At 33.5% G+C, this 15,764-nt stretch overlaps 1 protein-coding gene across 1 annotated transcript in view; it reads right to left on the bottom strand.

Annotated features, from left to right (window-relative positions):
- The window catches only part of LOC149791500 (uncharacterized), a 125,570-nt gene that overhangs the window by 38,003 nt on the left and 71,803 nt on the right, over nt 1–15,764 (bottom strand). Inside the window, exons 17-24 of the mRNA XM_089969436.1 lie at nt 13,847–13,981; nt 12,895–13,011; nt 10,072–10,332; nt 8,532–8,660; nt 7,059–7,184; nt 5,961–6,086; nt 5,348–5,479; nt 3,378–3,629 (exon numbers count right to left, since the gene is read on the bottom strand). Coding sequence (XP_089825562.1) covers nt 3,378–3,629; nt 5,348–5,479; nt 5,961–6,086; nt 7,059–7,184; nt 8,532–8,660; nt 10,072–10,332; nt 12,895–13,011; nt 13,847–13,981 — 1,278 coding nt within the window. The remainder of the gene's footprint in view (nt 1–3,377; nt 3,630–5,347; nt 5,480–5,960; nt 6,087–7,058; nt 7,185–8,531; nt 8,661–10,071; nt 10,333–12,894; nt 13,012–13,846; nt 13,982–15,764) is intronic.

Below are 15,764 nucleotides of genomic sequence, written 5' to 3'. Positions count from 1 at the left end.
TACGACTGTCAGATGAGAAGCATAAGTATCTTGCTGGTGCTTACACAAGGGTGAGGTTGGTAAAGTATGTTGGAGTCTATCAGTGAAACGTAGCATAGAGAACACATTCTGTGTTTGATTCTGGATCAAATGCATAGCCAGTGCAGGGTACATAGCAGGGGGGTTGGTGTACTCTGATCATAATCCTCTAAGGATGATCCGAGGAGCTGTGTTTTGAACTTTTTAAGTTTCTGGAGAAATTATTGAGACGAACCAGACATAACTGAGTTTGAGTTACAATAGTCTAGTCTTAAAAATACTAATAAACACACAAGTATTTTAGTGGCTGTTGTTGTTGTTGTTGTTGTAGGGTTTAATGGCATTTTTCAGCACACGATAGGCTATACATGGCGGCCAGTACTAATGGTGGAGGAAGAACCTAGGAAAACCCCGGGAAAGAACCACTGACCCACAGGAAGCTACTCGCAAGCTTTCTCACATACCCACATTGGCTGAATCTGAGGCTCGAATCCATGCAGATGGATGTGAGGTGGCAGTGATCCATAACGGAGAGCACTTTAGACAACTCATTGCTGATGACCTACCTCCTCAAACGGATTTTAGTGGAATCAACTGAAAAATATTTGTGAATAGAGCTGATGCGTCTTAGCTCAAGATATGCAGCCTTGCATATGTTCATGACTAATAAAAGATGAAAAATTGTCTTTTCTGTCCCATCATATAAAGGGCAGTAACTCATGCCCATTATCTCACCATGCTGAAGCTATGTGTCACACATCTTGAGTTGAGCAATATACCAATGAGGATGCTTACATGGAGGGGTAGGGGGGTGTGGATGGGATGGTTTTAAAATAATGTGATTGGGTAAATTTACTTGAAGAAACATAATTTGATGAAAAATCTGCAATCTCCTTCTAATATGTGCCCTAATGACATTAAAGTTAGGAGAATAGGTAACAGGAGAAGGGAATGCTGATGATCATACCTATATCTTGGGCATCTTCCAGGGCTGAAAGGATGGATTTTCTAAACAAATGATAACCATTTCTCCTAACTTGAAAGCAATACAGCCAACAGAGACAGGATCTGTGACAACTACATCTTGTTATAAGATGATTTCTGAATTCTTCTTACAAACCTTCCCTGGCAAAGCCAACAAAAAGCTAAGAGTTGGTCATCTTTGATTATAGCCAACTTTTCTCCTGGTAAAGCCAGAGAAAAATTGGCCAGTTGAGGGATTGATGCAAAGGAACAATGCTGTTGACTTGGTACCAGTCCCTGAAAATACTGCACTATCATTCTTAAGTCTTCAAGATTCTCTCTGCAATTTAAGACTTGAATTCTTTTCTTCACAATGCTCTTCGTATATGAGCCAGTCTTAAGGAGAAGAATACCTGTGACTATGGTTGCTTGAGATAATTTGGCTTGACTGTAATCTTCCTCAGTATAACTATTTCCTGACTGAGTTGATTGTTGACCCAGGCCTTGTTCCCTCTGAAAGGGACTATCAAAATCATCTTGCAGTTCTGGCCCTTCATCTTGTGTATTATTTTTGGTACCAAGACCATGAATGGGCAGGCAAAAGCTCACAACTTTTTCCAACTGACTGAATTGCATCCATGCAACAAGTTTCTGGGTCTGTAATTAGGGAAAAAAGGTGGGCAATTTGTTATTCCACCTTAATGGTCAGCCAAGACACTGAGTCTGCCAGGATTGTGTCTGATTTCATCATTTGTACAGTGATATGAGTTAGAAGTACCAAAGAAGAACACAGTTCAGGTGATATGGTAAGTCCGTTTGAGGAGGTAGGTCATCAGCAATGAATTGTCTGACATAATTAAGACCATTTTCTGGCAAAGGTGATCCTTCTAGAACTGAAACACACCGATGACAGTTTTTATTTCTAGAACATTGATATGGAGTGGCATTTCTGCCAGCCCACCTCCACTTGCCACTGACCATATTAAAACCTGGCCACAGGTGCACTTCCCAACTGCAAATTTTGCCATTCATATATAGCATACTCAACATTACTGAAGGGTTGCATCTAGAATCTGATAAATGTGGGCACTTGTCTCCAATAAATCTGACAAGTAAAGAGTCCAACCCAGTGATAAGGAGGGCCTACCATTCTGGTATGCAACAATAAGGTTCAACATATTCCAACAGAGCAATACCAAGTAAAATAAGTACTAAGTGCATATCATATTGTTCTGTATGCTACAATATAACACTTAAAGGATATATTACGCTCTGTATATTGCAGTACAAGATGAATTATAGATCACGCATTCTGTAAATTACAATACAACATTTATTACATGTGTTCTGTATATCATGTATCATATGTTTTTTACAACATAGGAAACTGAAATCCAAATCTTGTGTTTACTAATAAGGGCATTTTCTGACAAACTTACCTTAAAAGAATCAAATTTTGGGCTGCAAATCATGTCATTCTCCTGCCCAATTTTATATCTTAGAAAACAGTGTCACATATGTACTGCGTGTTTCACGATAGTTGTCATATATGTATTTTTGGGGGGATTTTCATGACTTCTAATATTTGCGAAAGCTGGACCTTATTCAACTATTTCGCACATTCAACATTAAGTTATTAACAATCTGAGATCCTCTATTTATGTAATGTGCCAAAAGTGACGTTCTAATTGACAATGATATGCTTATTACTGCCATAATACCCTTTCTGAAGGGTATATTAAAAATCGTCACAAGCGACATAATGTTTAACCCCATACCAAAGCAAGCCTATCCATTTTGTCTTGAATTTGAATGTTATAACAGAGACTGATACAGATCGGTTGCAGTAGGGGTGGGGATGGGCCTAAATCATTGGTACAAGACCTTCTATGAGATGTTAGGTATACATCAATTCTAAATGTCTGGACAGATATAATCATGGCCTCAGTTTCATCGAAAAGAAGAAGCAACAATGACAATATGGCTGGATTCCAATAAAATATCTATCTAACATCTAAGTGAACTAAAAATTCAAAATACAGAACAAAAGAGGTTTAGGTCACACTAAACTTTCGTTTTTCTTCTGAGACTGTAATAATTTGTGTAATACATCAATATCGAATTTTACAAAATAGAGACAATGAGCAAACAGCAAAATCTTTGAAACATTAAAAAATCGGTTCAAGTGACCTACGTTGTCTGAACAGTGTAGAACTGATGTATCTGCATATGAAGTTATGTGACTCTTTAATAAGAGTTATCCAACACATGGAGTTAAATACAAAGACACAATACATACAATGATGTAAAACAGGTAGAAAGATAGAAAGACATTAAATTGTATTGCAATCCAGCCAAAGGAGAAGGATACATCACAAGTCCATTAATTAACCTACCTGTGCAAACTCCTGTGGAATTACTATATCCTGTTTTACATTGACAACGGTAACCCCCATTAGTGTTTATACAGATGATATTTTCTCCAGTGCAAGGGTTGCTAAAACATTCGTTTATGTCTTGGTTGCAATGCACACCAGTCCAGCCACTGTTACATATACAACCCTTGACAGGATCACACCTCATGACTCCTACCCCACAGTTACACTCATTAGTACAGTTCTGTCCCCAAGAACGGAACTTATCACAGCCTAGGAAATAAATAAAGAAATCATGATAAATGATGACGCTATGCATATAACGTAGAACTTTGATTATCCGTCACCCTATTAGCTGTAAGTCTCTGTGAATCGCCAGGGCATTGTACGTCAAAATATTAAAATCAGGTACATGTACATAATAAGATATTATGATTTTTTGATGATCCAGTCTCTTGAATAATATTTTACTGTATATATTCTATTATCCATCTATTCTCATATCCATCATGATCTCGGTCTGATACTCTGATGGATAATCAAAGTTATACTGTACATGTACCAACTGGCTAAAAGTTCTTTGATCTTTCTGAGCAATATATTCAAAATTTACTTTATTGAAAAATATGTCATTATGTAATTAGACTATTAAACTTGCTCCAGGTTATATTTTTAATAACAGACCGAGTTTTCAGAATCTTCCAAAGCTTAGTTTATGATGCTATATTTCGAAATTAGTGCAATGATGTATTCCAAAACATTAAGTTCTAAGGAATTATTTGGAATTTTACAGTAAAAGAAACCTGGAAAATACCAATTCTGAACCTTAAATAGGAGTATCATACAAAGTATATTATAGACAATATATCATACAGGTCATGTAGTGAAACCAAACTAAATTTTAATTGTACTTTTAAAATTTCATACTAAAATAGGTGAATCAAGCTTAGTCAATCCTGAATGCTGAATGCTCTTCATCTTAAATGCCATAAAAAATACTTCCAGATGAAAATCCACAACAGTTTTCCAATGGATGCGAGTACTAAGATGGGCCAAGACAAGAGAATGTCAGATTTATCATAAAACAAACAGGGTATTACTATTTGTTTTCAACATTAACTGCTTTTATTGTGACATCACACCATTCAATACAGTTTACAGTGGATCAAACCTTTTTAACCTCATCCATTGATGTCCACATGATTAACACTGATTTACTGATCTTGCTGAATCTCTCACAATGTGTAAATTATGACCAGGATGAATGAGGATCTAAACAAAGTGATTAATTTCCTTATAAAGGTATTTGCAATCAAATTCTAACAAATGATACACGTTATTGAAATAGTTGGCTTTAAATGCCTACACAACCTGTATGATTTATACTGTAAATGCTCACCTGTTTAAAAGTTATATGTGAAGGCACTAGTAGAACATGATGGATATTACTGACCACTGGTTGCACTGACCTTGAACATTCATCAAAGAATACATTCTTGAACTAAACCTAATGTGCAGAAATTATTTTGTTATTAGAATTACCAAGATCATTAATCTTTATACCCCAAAACCTCCACATTTCTTTCTTACCCAAAGTCTAAGTTTGGTCAATGAAAGTACCCTAATACAAACATTATTGCGCAAAACCCATCTTGGGAATCACAACGACCTTGATGTTTGGCATTCTTAAATCTACATTAATAGACTTCTTTGCCTTAAGTGCATTCCATCCACAATGTTTGCTTAATTTTTTTGACTAGATCTAATGTTACTCTGTGGAAATCATATCATCTTTTTACAGTAACAGTGATATTAACCTTTGACCTTTTAACCCAAAATCAACAGGTTTCTTCCTTAGCCATTTACAAAGATTTTGTTGAAGCAGATGAAATATATACAAAATTATAAGTATTGTATGGGAAGAGAAATGAAAGACAGATGGACATCATAATTATATACACTATGCAAAAGATAACAGCAGTAAGAAATACCTGTACAAGTCCTGCCATCATTGTCAAGCTTGGACCCTATATTACAAGAACAGGTATATCCCCCTTCAGTATTAGAGCACTTGTCCTTAGCACTGCATTTGTTCAATGTGTCATTACTGCATTCATTTATGTCTGTAATATTAACAACATAATGGATAAATATACAGACCTTGAAGCAGATAGGCAGAGATTGAGAGATTAGCAATCATACAGATAGAGAGACATTAAGACAGACATAAACAAAGACATACAAAAAAAACTTTAACAGTTATACACAAACTTACATATGTGTACAAATATCAGTGGAAAGATTTAAAAGTACATCCACTGTATCGTGGGAATTATACATAAGTTCATAGAGAGATAAAGAAATGGAGTATGTATAACTTTTACACTGACTTCAGAAATTATAAATAACAAACCACTCAAAATAAAAACATTACTTACTTATTCGTTTGCTTGTTTTTCTAAACTGTAAAAAGCTAAATACATAAATTCAGTTTTGGGCAATTTATCTTGCAGATTTTTACAAAAGTGAAAAATCTGAAAAGTATCATTTCAGAACTTTCCCCCACAAGGCACATGTGAGAACTTTCCAATTTGTATTACTCACCTATACATGTTTCATTATCAGCTGCTAGCTTATAACCTGGTCTACAACCACAGTAGGCCTGAGTCGCTGCTTTCACACAAATCTGACTGCAATTTTTGTCTGGTATGAGTCTGCAGGGGTTTTCCACTAAGAAAGGTAGTAGAGAATTTGTGAACAGAAACTGATCCTGATGAGTGGTAAAGACAAAACTGACAAGCTTTCATTTTGCAAAGATGAATTTGTAAACACAATTCAATAGACTTCTTCTATGTTTAAAAATATCAATTTTCCACGTGAATTCTTATGTCTGACTGTCACGGAAACTAACTTTTGTAAATTGGACAATTCCAGAGCTACTGCATCTACATCCCATTTCTAACAGCATAGTGGTGGTAGCAAAATAATGGACTGAAAATTTGTTCATTTTATGTCAGAATGAGGAATGTGCATGTTAAATAACCACAAATATCTATAACTGTTCTGGTCTTGTTTTAAAATGTCCTCCTTCATTTTTAAACAGTTAAGCTGACAAGTATTAATATTTATATAAATTCAAAAGTATCCAGATCTGAACTTTTCTGGTAGCTCACGACAAACTGATGATGAAAACTGAGTTTCAGTTCAGTCAGCAAGATAAAATCCACCGAATGATGGTAAATAATTTTGCTGACCTCAAACAAAGGTAATCTGGTGACAACGTTACAGTGAAGTTAACAAATTAAGACCAAGTATTTCACTTAAATGGTGTGAATTGAAAATTTTTGATTGATGAAGACATATTCACTATGTTACAACCAGACAACTGCAATTACAAGAACAGTTATTATTTTAGAATGGTGGGAAGACTTAAATTTAATAATGGAAGTGTTCCATAAAACACTGTGTTGTGCTTTAAAATGGTATTATGATGACAGTGATGAATTCTGGCACATCAAGGTACAAACATTAGGCATATATTAATACTGTACCAAATGCCTGGACCAATTTATCAACAGGCACAGAATAAACATGACTTTCTAAAAGTTAAATACAGAACCATAAAGCTTTTTTTTTGCTGCTACCATCAAAGGAAAAGTAATACATATGTCTCATTGTAGACACATGAAACTGCAATACTACCTTCATAGCAAGTTTTTCTGTCATCCTTCAGAGTGTATCCAAAGAAACAGTCGCAGGAGAACCTCCCTGGATTATTTACACAGATCTGACTACAGCCTGACTGCTCAGTGGCACATTCATCCAAGTCTAAAAAACAAAAGCAAATTGCACTACTTAAATTTCAGTACACTATGTTCATCAATTTCAGGCCAACAGAAACACAGGAGTTACCTTTCCTGACTCGGATACAAATATTGGTACATTGCATGGTCTTGTTTCCTTTGCACACAAATTGTATTAACAAAATCTTGCTAATCATACCACAGATGAGACTTGAATATTAGGGTCTTAGCAACATAGATGCCAACTCCATGAGATGTATAAGCGTAATATTTGCTAATATATGTAGCAAAAATGCGTAATCTGAGCATAAAAAGCATATTCTATATAGTACTATTACTAACGTTAGTACCCCAACTTTGCTGGGCCTACAACATTGTACCCAGTATATTACATGCTATAATTACAGCACACTGTATGAAAAATGTATCCGCAGGTCAAAATACTTGGCCCAAATGGGAGAAGTTCATGTGGATTAGAACCAGAATACAAACACAAAACGTCTTAAAAATTATTTATGTTCAACACTCACCTTAAGTGTTCTAAATATCTATAACTTTTACCAAATGATCGGGAGGTCCACACATTCTGTATTGCACCAGTCTCATACTCTTCTTCAAAAATGTACAAAATGGTCTTGAACTGGGTGTTTTTCTGATAGGCATGTTACTAAGTTTAAAAAGACCCATCTGCTCTAAGAAATTTCATCCACAAGTCAACCCATACAAATTCATTTTGCTTAAGATCCATTGCCATTTCCTTTCAAAGTACAGACTGTTTCCCTACATAAAGTCATTATCAATATAATAAATATAAGAGGAAAACTTTTAAATTAAAGAAATCATGTGTTTCCTTGGAAATGGGTCATGTAAATGCTATAAATAGAACCCTGAGAAAGTTCATGTAAGTCTATGATTGACAAAGATTTGCTCTTTTGCTGTTCTTATGCAGCACTGTTTCTTTTTTAGAATACTCTAAAAAAAATTAAGACAGGTGGAATTAAAGAGACGATAATAAACAATTACAAACCTATCTTGTATTGCTGTAGTTTTATTTTATTTTTTAATGTACCGGAAAAGTGTAATCAGATGATATGATTCAGGGCAAAAAAGAATGTAATGATTACACCAGAAGCATAAGGTTTTCATTGATGTTAATATTAATATTTTCTAAATACTCAAGGAAAACAACATGTTTGATCTTTTTGCCATGTCTGTCCCTCTGACTATATGAATAAATGACGGTTATCAGGAACAGCAATGACCAGATTAGTTTTATACAGGTTGATTAGTTATTGCTCTTACATATTAGGTTACATAAATACTTATTTTAATTATAACTACTGGAATGTATAGTCAGAAGATGTATATTTACCTATACATTTTGTGTTGTCAGTAACATTCAATAGATATCCAGTACGGCAGCTGCATGTGAATCCCCCAGGAGTGTTGCTACACTCTTGTTCACATTTGTTTAAGGCAGGATTAGTGCATTCATCAATATCTGAAAAATTCATCAATCAATATGTAAAAAAGTATTTTATCAACAGGCATTCCACAAAGCTTCTCTTTTACAGAATGTATACATATACTTTTGGATTGGTTGGCAACAAATCTTCTCTCGTTGGGTTCTCTAAAATATTTCTCTTTATATTTATCATGAATATAATAATAATAATAATAATGACCTTATTTAAAGAGGGTAACACAATTAGCTAAAAACTAATCTACCTTGAGGCCCTCATACAAAGGAATTCATTTATTTAAGCTGCATCTCTGAAGCCACTGGATATATTGGGTTTGGAAGAAGGAAATAGAGTGGGCATTTCTAATCTCAGCTGGAATACTATTCCAGAGCAGAGTTCCAGAGTATTGGAAACTTTTTTTAAACAACTCCTTATTTGGTTTGGGAATTTTATACTGTTTGGTTGACATGGATCGCAGGTGGGGAGTATTACCAGGTAGCCTATACTGGAATAGTGATTGTAAATATTCAGGAGCACTATTCTGAGATATCCTGTACATTAATTTGGCTTTTCTCAAACAGATTCGGTCTTTAATAGGTAATATTTTTAACCTACCAGCTAAACTTTCCTTGCTTTCTTTCTGGATTGATATTAGCCCAAATGCTCTTTTTTGAAGATGTGCCAGCTTTGCTATGTTTTTATCATTTGAATTACCCCATACTGTACTACAGTAGTCCAAATAGGGTTGTATGTAACTGTTATAAAATAGTTTCCTGTGCCTTTCAGGGAGAAAATGTCTTATCCTACTGATGAGAAATAGGTTTTCAAATTGAGGAAACCAGTCTCATTTCTAGGAATTTCACTACATGCAGTTACTAAAATAGGACACAAGGAAAGTACATGTACATTAGGTGTACTCCTTAAAATACGTAAGCCATCTTTTCTAAACATTTATAATGATTTAGGATAATATGAGAACAAAATGAAAAGTGCAAACTTTATTTAATTTTGAAGACTAAACCTAAGAATCTAATCCATACAAATGCAGGCACAGTCAGAGCATGAAATCAAAATGATGATACACCAATCAAACCTTCATCCAAAGCATTAACAAAAGTGATCAAGGGGCTAGCACAAAAGTGACTGTAATTCTCTTTCCCAAGCAGACAAACAAATATTACTTTGTTAAACGACACAGTAATTTATAACAGATTACATTAGTCAACATTTTGTCTTTGTTATATTGAAATGATTTTGTCAAGTTTAGTGTTTGTGACTTTTCTTCCTACCCCTCATTTGAAAGTTTGTAGTACAGCTTTATCAGATATAAACTATTTTTAAGGAATATTTTTTACTGTGTAAACGAAAACCAAATATCCCAAGCAAGGTGAAATAACTCAAAAACAGTATCTGACTCTGTAAAGAGAATTAAGAAAGCGTGTTTGTTACCTTGACATTGACCGAGTGAATTCAGCTGATATCCTGTTATACATTCACAGAAATATGATCCTGGAGCATTTGTGCATTTCTTTAAAGGATCTTCACCACATGCACTCGCAGCTTGACATTCATTAATATCTTGTGCACAATTTGGTCCTGTCCAACCACTAAGACATATGCATCCCTTTATATTGTCACAGCGCAGTGTACCTCGGGACTCGCATTCACATGTTTGTGTACAGTTCTCACCGAAGTTTGGAAATGGGCATGCTATATAGAAAAATAAAGGTAGATATTAATGTATATAAAAAAAAACTAATTGTGCAATATCATTTATTCCGAAATACAGCTAGCATGAATTTACTTTGAGAATTAACAATTTACAGAAACATTCAAAATTTCAAAACAATGTTTGTTCATTGCCATTTTTAGACAATGCTATAGGTGACTATTTTATAAAGCAAACATTTCACGTGAGAAACGTGCAGTTAAAAATATCCAAGGAGCTACTAAAAAGACAAACTGGTTCCCTTACCAACTCCACTAAATTTAATAGAAACAAATTGTGCCAAGTTACATTCAATTAGCAATCCAAGAATGTAACACAAAACAAACTCTCAAAATTTTTTCATTATATCAACCATTTTACACAGTCACACTAGAAAAAAATTCTGTATGTTCTACTGTCTTTCTATCTAGTGTTATGTGTTTCAAGAATCAAATCAAAAAAATAATTGAAGAATAATCCAAAATTGAAAATTAGAAGTCCTAGTAATAAAATGTTCAAATGATTTGAGTTCAAGTGAGTCCTGGCAAAAATTCAAAATGGAAGGAGATGATGTATACTGTAGATAGTATAGGGCTGATGAGTCTACAGTTCTTGGTTGTACCACAGAAAATAATATTATGGTGTTTGTATTCTGAAAAAAAAAATCAGTAAATGTCTTTGTCCAAGAATTCTGTATGAGCACTTAAATATTCCCAGGGAAAAGAATTAATCTCTTAGAATCCAAATAATTTGAAGAAAAAATAAAATTTAACTTCAACTGGCCACAACAGAAAAAAAACACCTTGATATCTAAGTGTTAAAAAGCTCAACCAAAATTATTTCTCAAAACATCAGTATTAAACCTAGCTATTGTGCAAAATAGATGCCCATATGAGGGTCACGTGTTGACTATCCAGAACAAGGTAGAAGCTTTTCATCACTTACTCCCAGGACAGCCTTGATTTCACTCTTTAAATCACACATTAAGAATAAAATAAAAAAAGAAGTTATTTACATCAACTGTGACTAATTCTGTATCAAGGTCAGGAACTAGGTCAGCATACAGATACAAGGTTCTATTTTTTGGTGTTTATGAAAAAAAGTCAGGTCAAAATAATTTCTGGAAAACGTCCAATTCCAGTAAAATAATTTTTAAATCTAACAAACAAACAATTAAATATAAATTTAATCAAATATACATTATACTAGTTTGATAAACAAGAAAATAAAAGATGTCCATTCTAGGCCACAAGTGTGTGTGTGTGTATCTATATATATATATATATATATATATATATATATATCTGTGCTGTATCATTAATATATGAGATGTACACATTTTAATTAAAATGAAATGAGGCTTGCTGAGTTTCCTTTAAATGACAAATTATACAATGAGAGGTATATCAACAATACATCATACATACTATACACATATTTTATTTATATCACATACAACTACACACACTTGCATTTCCATAGCAGTTAAGACTGAGCACAGACAACTGTGTATTAGTGGAATGAATGAACTCTACACATCCATGTCCAGTGTAACCACAAAATATTTTTACTTTTTCCCGCTAATCATAATCTTCTTAGCAAATTGATAAGTTGCTTCTTTTATTAACTGAACATCAATTTTTATTCATATTGATTATAAGATATATAACACACTTATTCCATAAGCATAAAGAGGGTTTAAATGAAGAAAGTAGAGCACTACAAGCACAGGTGTAGGCTAGCTACAGGAATGCTGAGTGCACATCCTATCACTTACTCGCAAGTTGGTATAACAAAGCAAAATGATGAAACAACAAGATGTAATTAAAACATTTAAAATAATTACCATTGATCTATGTGAATATTATCAAACAAAGCTTTAAATAGACTACAGTGTGTTCCTTCTAAAAAGAGAAACGTACCTTCCAGTCTCTACAGACTATGTGAAACTTTGTTTCACTGGTATTGTGAACACTATATTAATATCCCATAGAACATGTACACATAACCATCATGAAGACCAAGGCTTTTGTAAGTTAACCATTATGAAGACCAAGGCTTTTTAAGTTACAAAGTGCAAGTTTAATTTTTTCTCTCACTCAACAAATTTCCCCTTTTTGTGTCTCGAGAGAGAGAGAGAGAGAAAGATCAAAGAGAAAGCAGAGATGATTGGGATGAAATTGTGTACCATGTTTAATTCATTTAGAAAACAGGGATTATTAACATTTTTCTCATTGCTTACTTACATTGCTAATGATTAATCATTGAAAATTCAACACTGATTTAGAAAGTATAGAAGCAGTAGAGTACTTTAGAAAAAGAACCCAACACTATTTACATATGCATATTAATTCACCATGTGCATATTACAATTTGATATAACAACAGTATGGGTATATCAAATTACTTTATACCAGCACTTTAAAAGCCATGCAATTTTTATTGTGTGCATATATATATATATATATATATATATATATATATATATATATATATATATATATATATATACATATATACATACACACACTTGTACACAGAGAAAGAAAGAGGAGATGACATACCTTTACATGTTATCTTGTCATTTTCAATAGCATAACCAGTATAACAAGAACATTTATAACTCCCCAAAGAATTGGTACATTTCTGTGAGCATGTGTTCCCTGCACATTCATCTATGTCTGAAATAAATTTAATTTAAGATTCATGAGTTAATGTTTTTTTCTTTGCTATAAAATTCACTGGAAAAAATAAGTTACTGACAATTTCCTATATGAACATATGTTATCTCATAATGTGTTGCATGTGATACATTAAGTTACAAAAGGATTATGTACAATACAGCTTAGTCATTGTATATTCCTTTATTTTAATACTTTAATGTGTGTAAATTACATATATTCCATTAAAGGAGGAGAGGTCAAATTTTAATCTTGTTTCTTTGAATTTTTTCTGTGACAAAACAGACAAATTCACAAGAAAAGTCTTAAGTGTATCATGACCCTCTACCAATCTTTATTAATTATATGATTATTTTATTCACATATCCATCTAAGAGACATCTTATGTGACTCTACATGTCTACATGTAATAGTACCAGGGAGAAAGATTTAATGCAAACCTAAAAAAGGTAACAATTAGTTGGCCTTCACTGGTAGCTGCAGCACTCCATGTGATACAATTAAATACCAATTTATTTTTGTACAAGAAATAACATTTTCCAGAAATATCAGTAAATTACAAAAGTTAACCAAAACAATGGACTGAAAGCTAATAAGTCAATGACCCTTTTTTCTGAGATGTGTAGTTCTCCACATCACATTGAAACACAGAACTATGATACTCTATGATTGATAGTGTGAGAAATTTTGTTCCATGCAAACTCTAACCCGAGTGTCAACAGCAGACTGATGACATACCTCATCAATCCATAACCTAGAATTGTTTTACAATATGGCCAAATAATTGGTAACCAAGCAATAAATGTAATTACACAATGCTATTTGTGTCACTAACCTGTGCAATTATTGGTGCCAATGGAAGAGAACTTATATCCTGATTTACAGAAACAAGCTGCAGATTCATTGCCATTTTGTGTACATCCATCAGCATTACTGCAGTTAATCAAAGTACAACCACTTGGCTGTATACCTATACAAAGAAAAATAGTTGTGAGACTACATGTTAGAATAATATTAAAACAAATAATGTGAACGGCCAATTATAAAAGATAAGAAAAAGGTGTTCCATGTATTGTGCTATCTCACATGTGAACTGCATTACTATGACATAGCTTAATACTTACATGGCCTACACAGGAAGTTCAAGCATGGCTCTTATACAGACAAGACAGAAACACCAAGCATATCACTTTCATGGGCAATGCAGGACACTGCAGCATCTCTATATCACAGGCAAGACAGGAACTCTTAACATATCTCTTGCATAGACAATACAGGAATTCTTAGCATATCTCTTGCACAGGCAAGACAGGAATTCCAATCATATCTCTTGTACAGGCAAGGCAGGAACATAACAATTCTTGCATGTTACCATGTCAATAGAACATAACTATAAAAAATGCAAAGCATGAAAACTAGCATAACTCCCATACAGGCAAGATATAAACACCTGGCAGAACTCTCACACAGGCAAGACATGAGCGTGTCTTATATAGGAAGGCAACAAAACTAAGCAGATCTCCCTGACAAGAAAGATAGAATGTTCCTACATACTTCTTACACTGGCATGACATAGTGTTCTAACAAATATTTTGGTCATGTTTCCTACAACTGCAGATCAAGTTAAACACATATTGTAATACTGTAACAAACATTCCAGTGATGTAAATCAAGCAACTGATGTAAAAGATCTGTGACTTTTAAAACATCTAGCACAGGATAATGACAATGCTGACGACAATGATGCCACCAACTTTCTGCATATAGAACAAACATAAAAACATCTAAAATTAAAGCAAACAAAACATAATCCATAATACAATTATTCAAATGATTAACCTAAAAGTACCCCACCATATGTAGAAGATATGAGACTTTCAAAAACTTGAATACAACATTGCTGCCAAAGTTTGATACCTATGTCTCAACATTCAGAGTTATAAAAGGTTTTGGATCACAACACTGGGGGAAAAAAAAACGATCTCATAATGACAGTCAAACAACACAGAAACATGCATGCCTAAATGTCAAGATCTCCATGAGAGAAAATGCATACACAATTTTGCAATGGATGAACAGACAAAAAGAGGGACAAATATAACTGATGAACTTGGCTCTCCTCTGATACCTGATATTCATAGAGTGAACATAAGGCAGGATTACTATGAACCTACTTACTGTACTTTAATATAATAAATATGTATGGGTCTGAATAATATTATCATATCAACTTTACCTAGAAATGGTCTGTATTACTTAAATACTGAAAAGCATCCCCACCCCAGACCCAGTTACAAAAAACGTATTACAGTAAAACATAACTAGACAAAAACGTTTTAGCAGATGACCTATAAAAAAACATATTTTATGCTGGGGTAACAGTTGTTCCTTTCTGACTGATGACCTATCTTGTGGAACTTCTGTGTGGTCTAATAAGACAATGTTTCCTGTGTACTTATTTCAGACCCAATAAAATCCTAAATATTAAAGCTAAAGTAACTTTACAGTTTGATACAAAATTATGTAAATGAATACATACTCTTCTCACATGATCTGTTCTGTAAATAATTATCTGTATGCTAATTTTATATTAAATTGTTACATAAATGGTCCACACAGCCAGAATACAGATTTATAATATTGAAAATCTACCCCACCCACATCACAATTAATAAACATGTTCCACTAAAATCTGACTTGAAACACCCCTGCATTTGAAATACCATCTATTCAGAATGACTGCATTTGTGATT

This window comes from Sinohyriopsis cumingii, chromosome 9, assembly GCF_028554795.1.
Source record: "Sinohyriopsis cumingii isolate HCF-2022 chromosome 9, ASM2855479v2, whole genome shotgun sequence".
NCBI classification, from domain to species: domain Eukaryota; kingdom Metazoa; phylum Mollusca; class Bivalvia; order Unionida; family Unionidae; genus Sinohyriopsis; species Sinohyriopsis cumingii.
The sequence above is the reverse complement of the archived record's forward strand: the minus strand, read 5'-3'. Positions and strand labels throughout refer to the sequence as shown.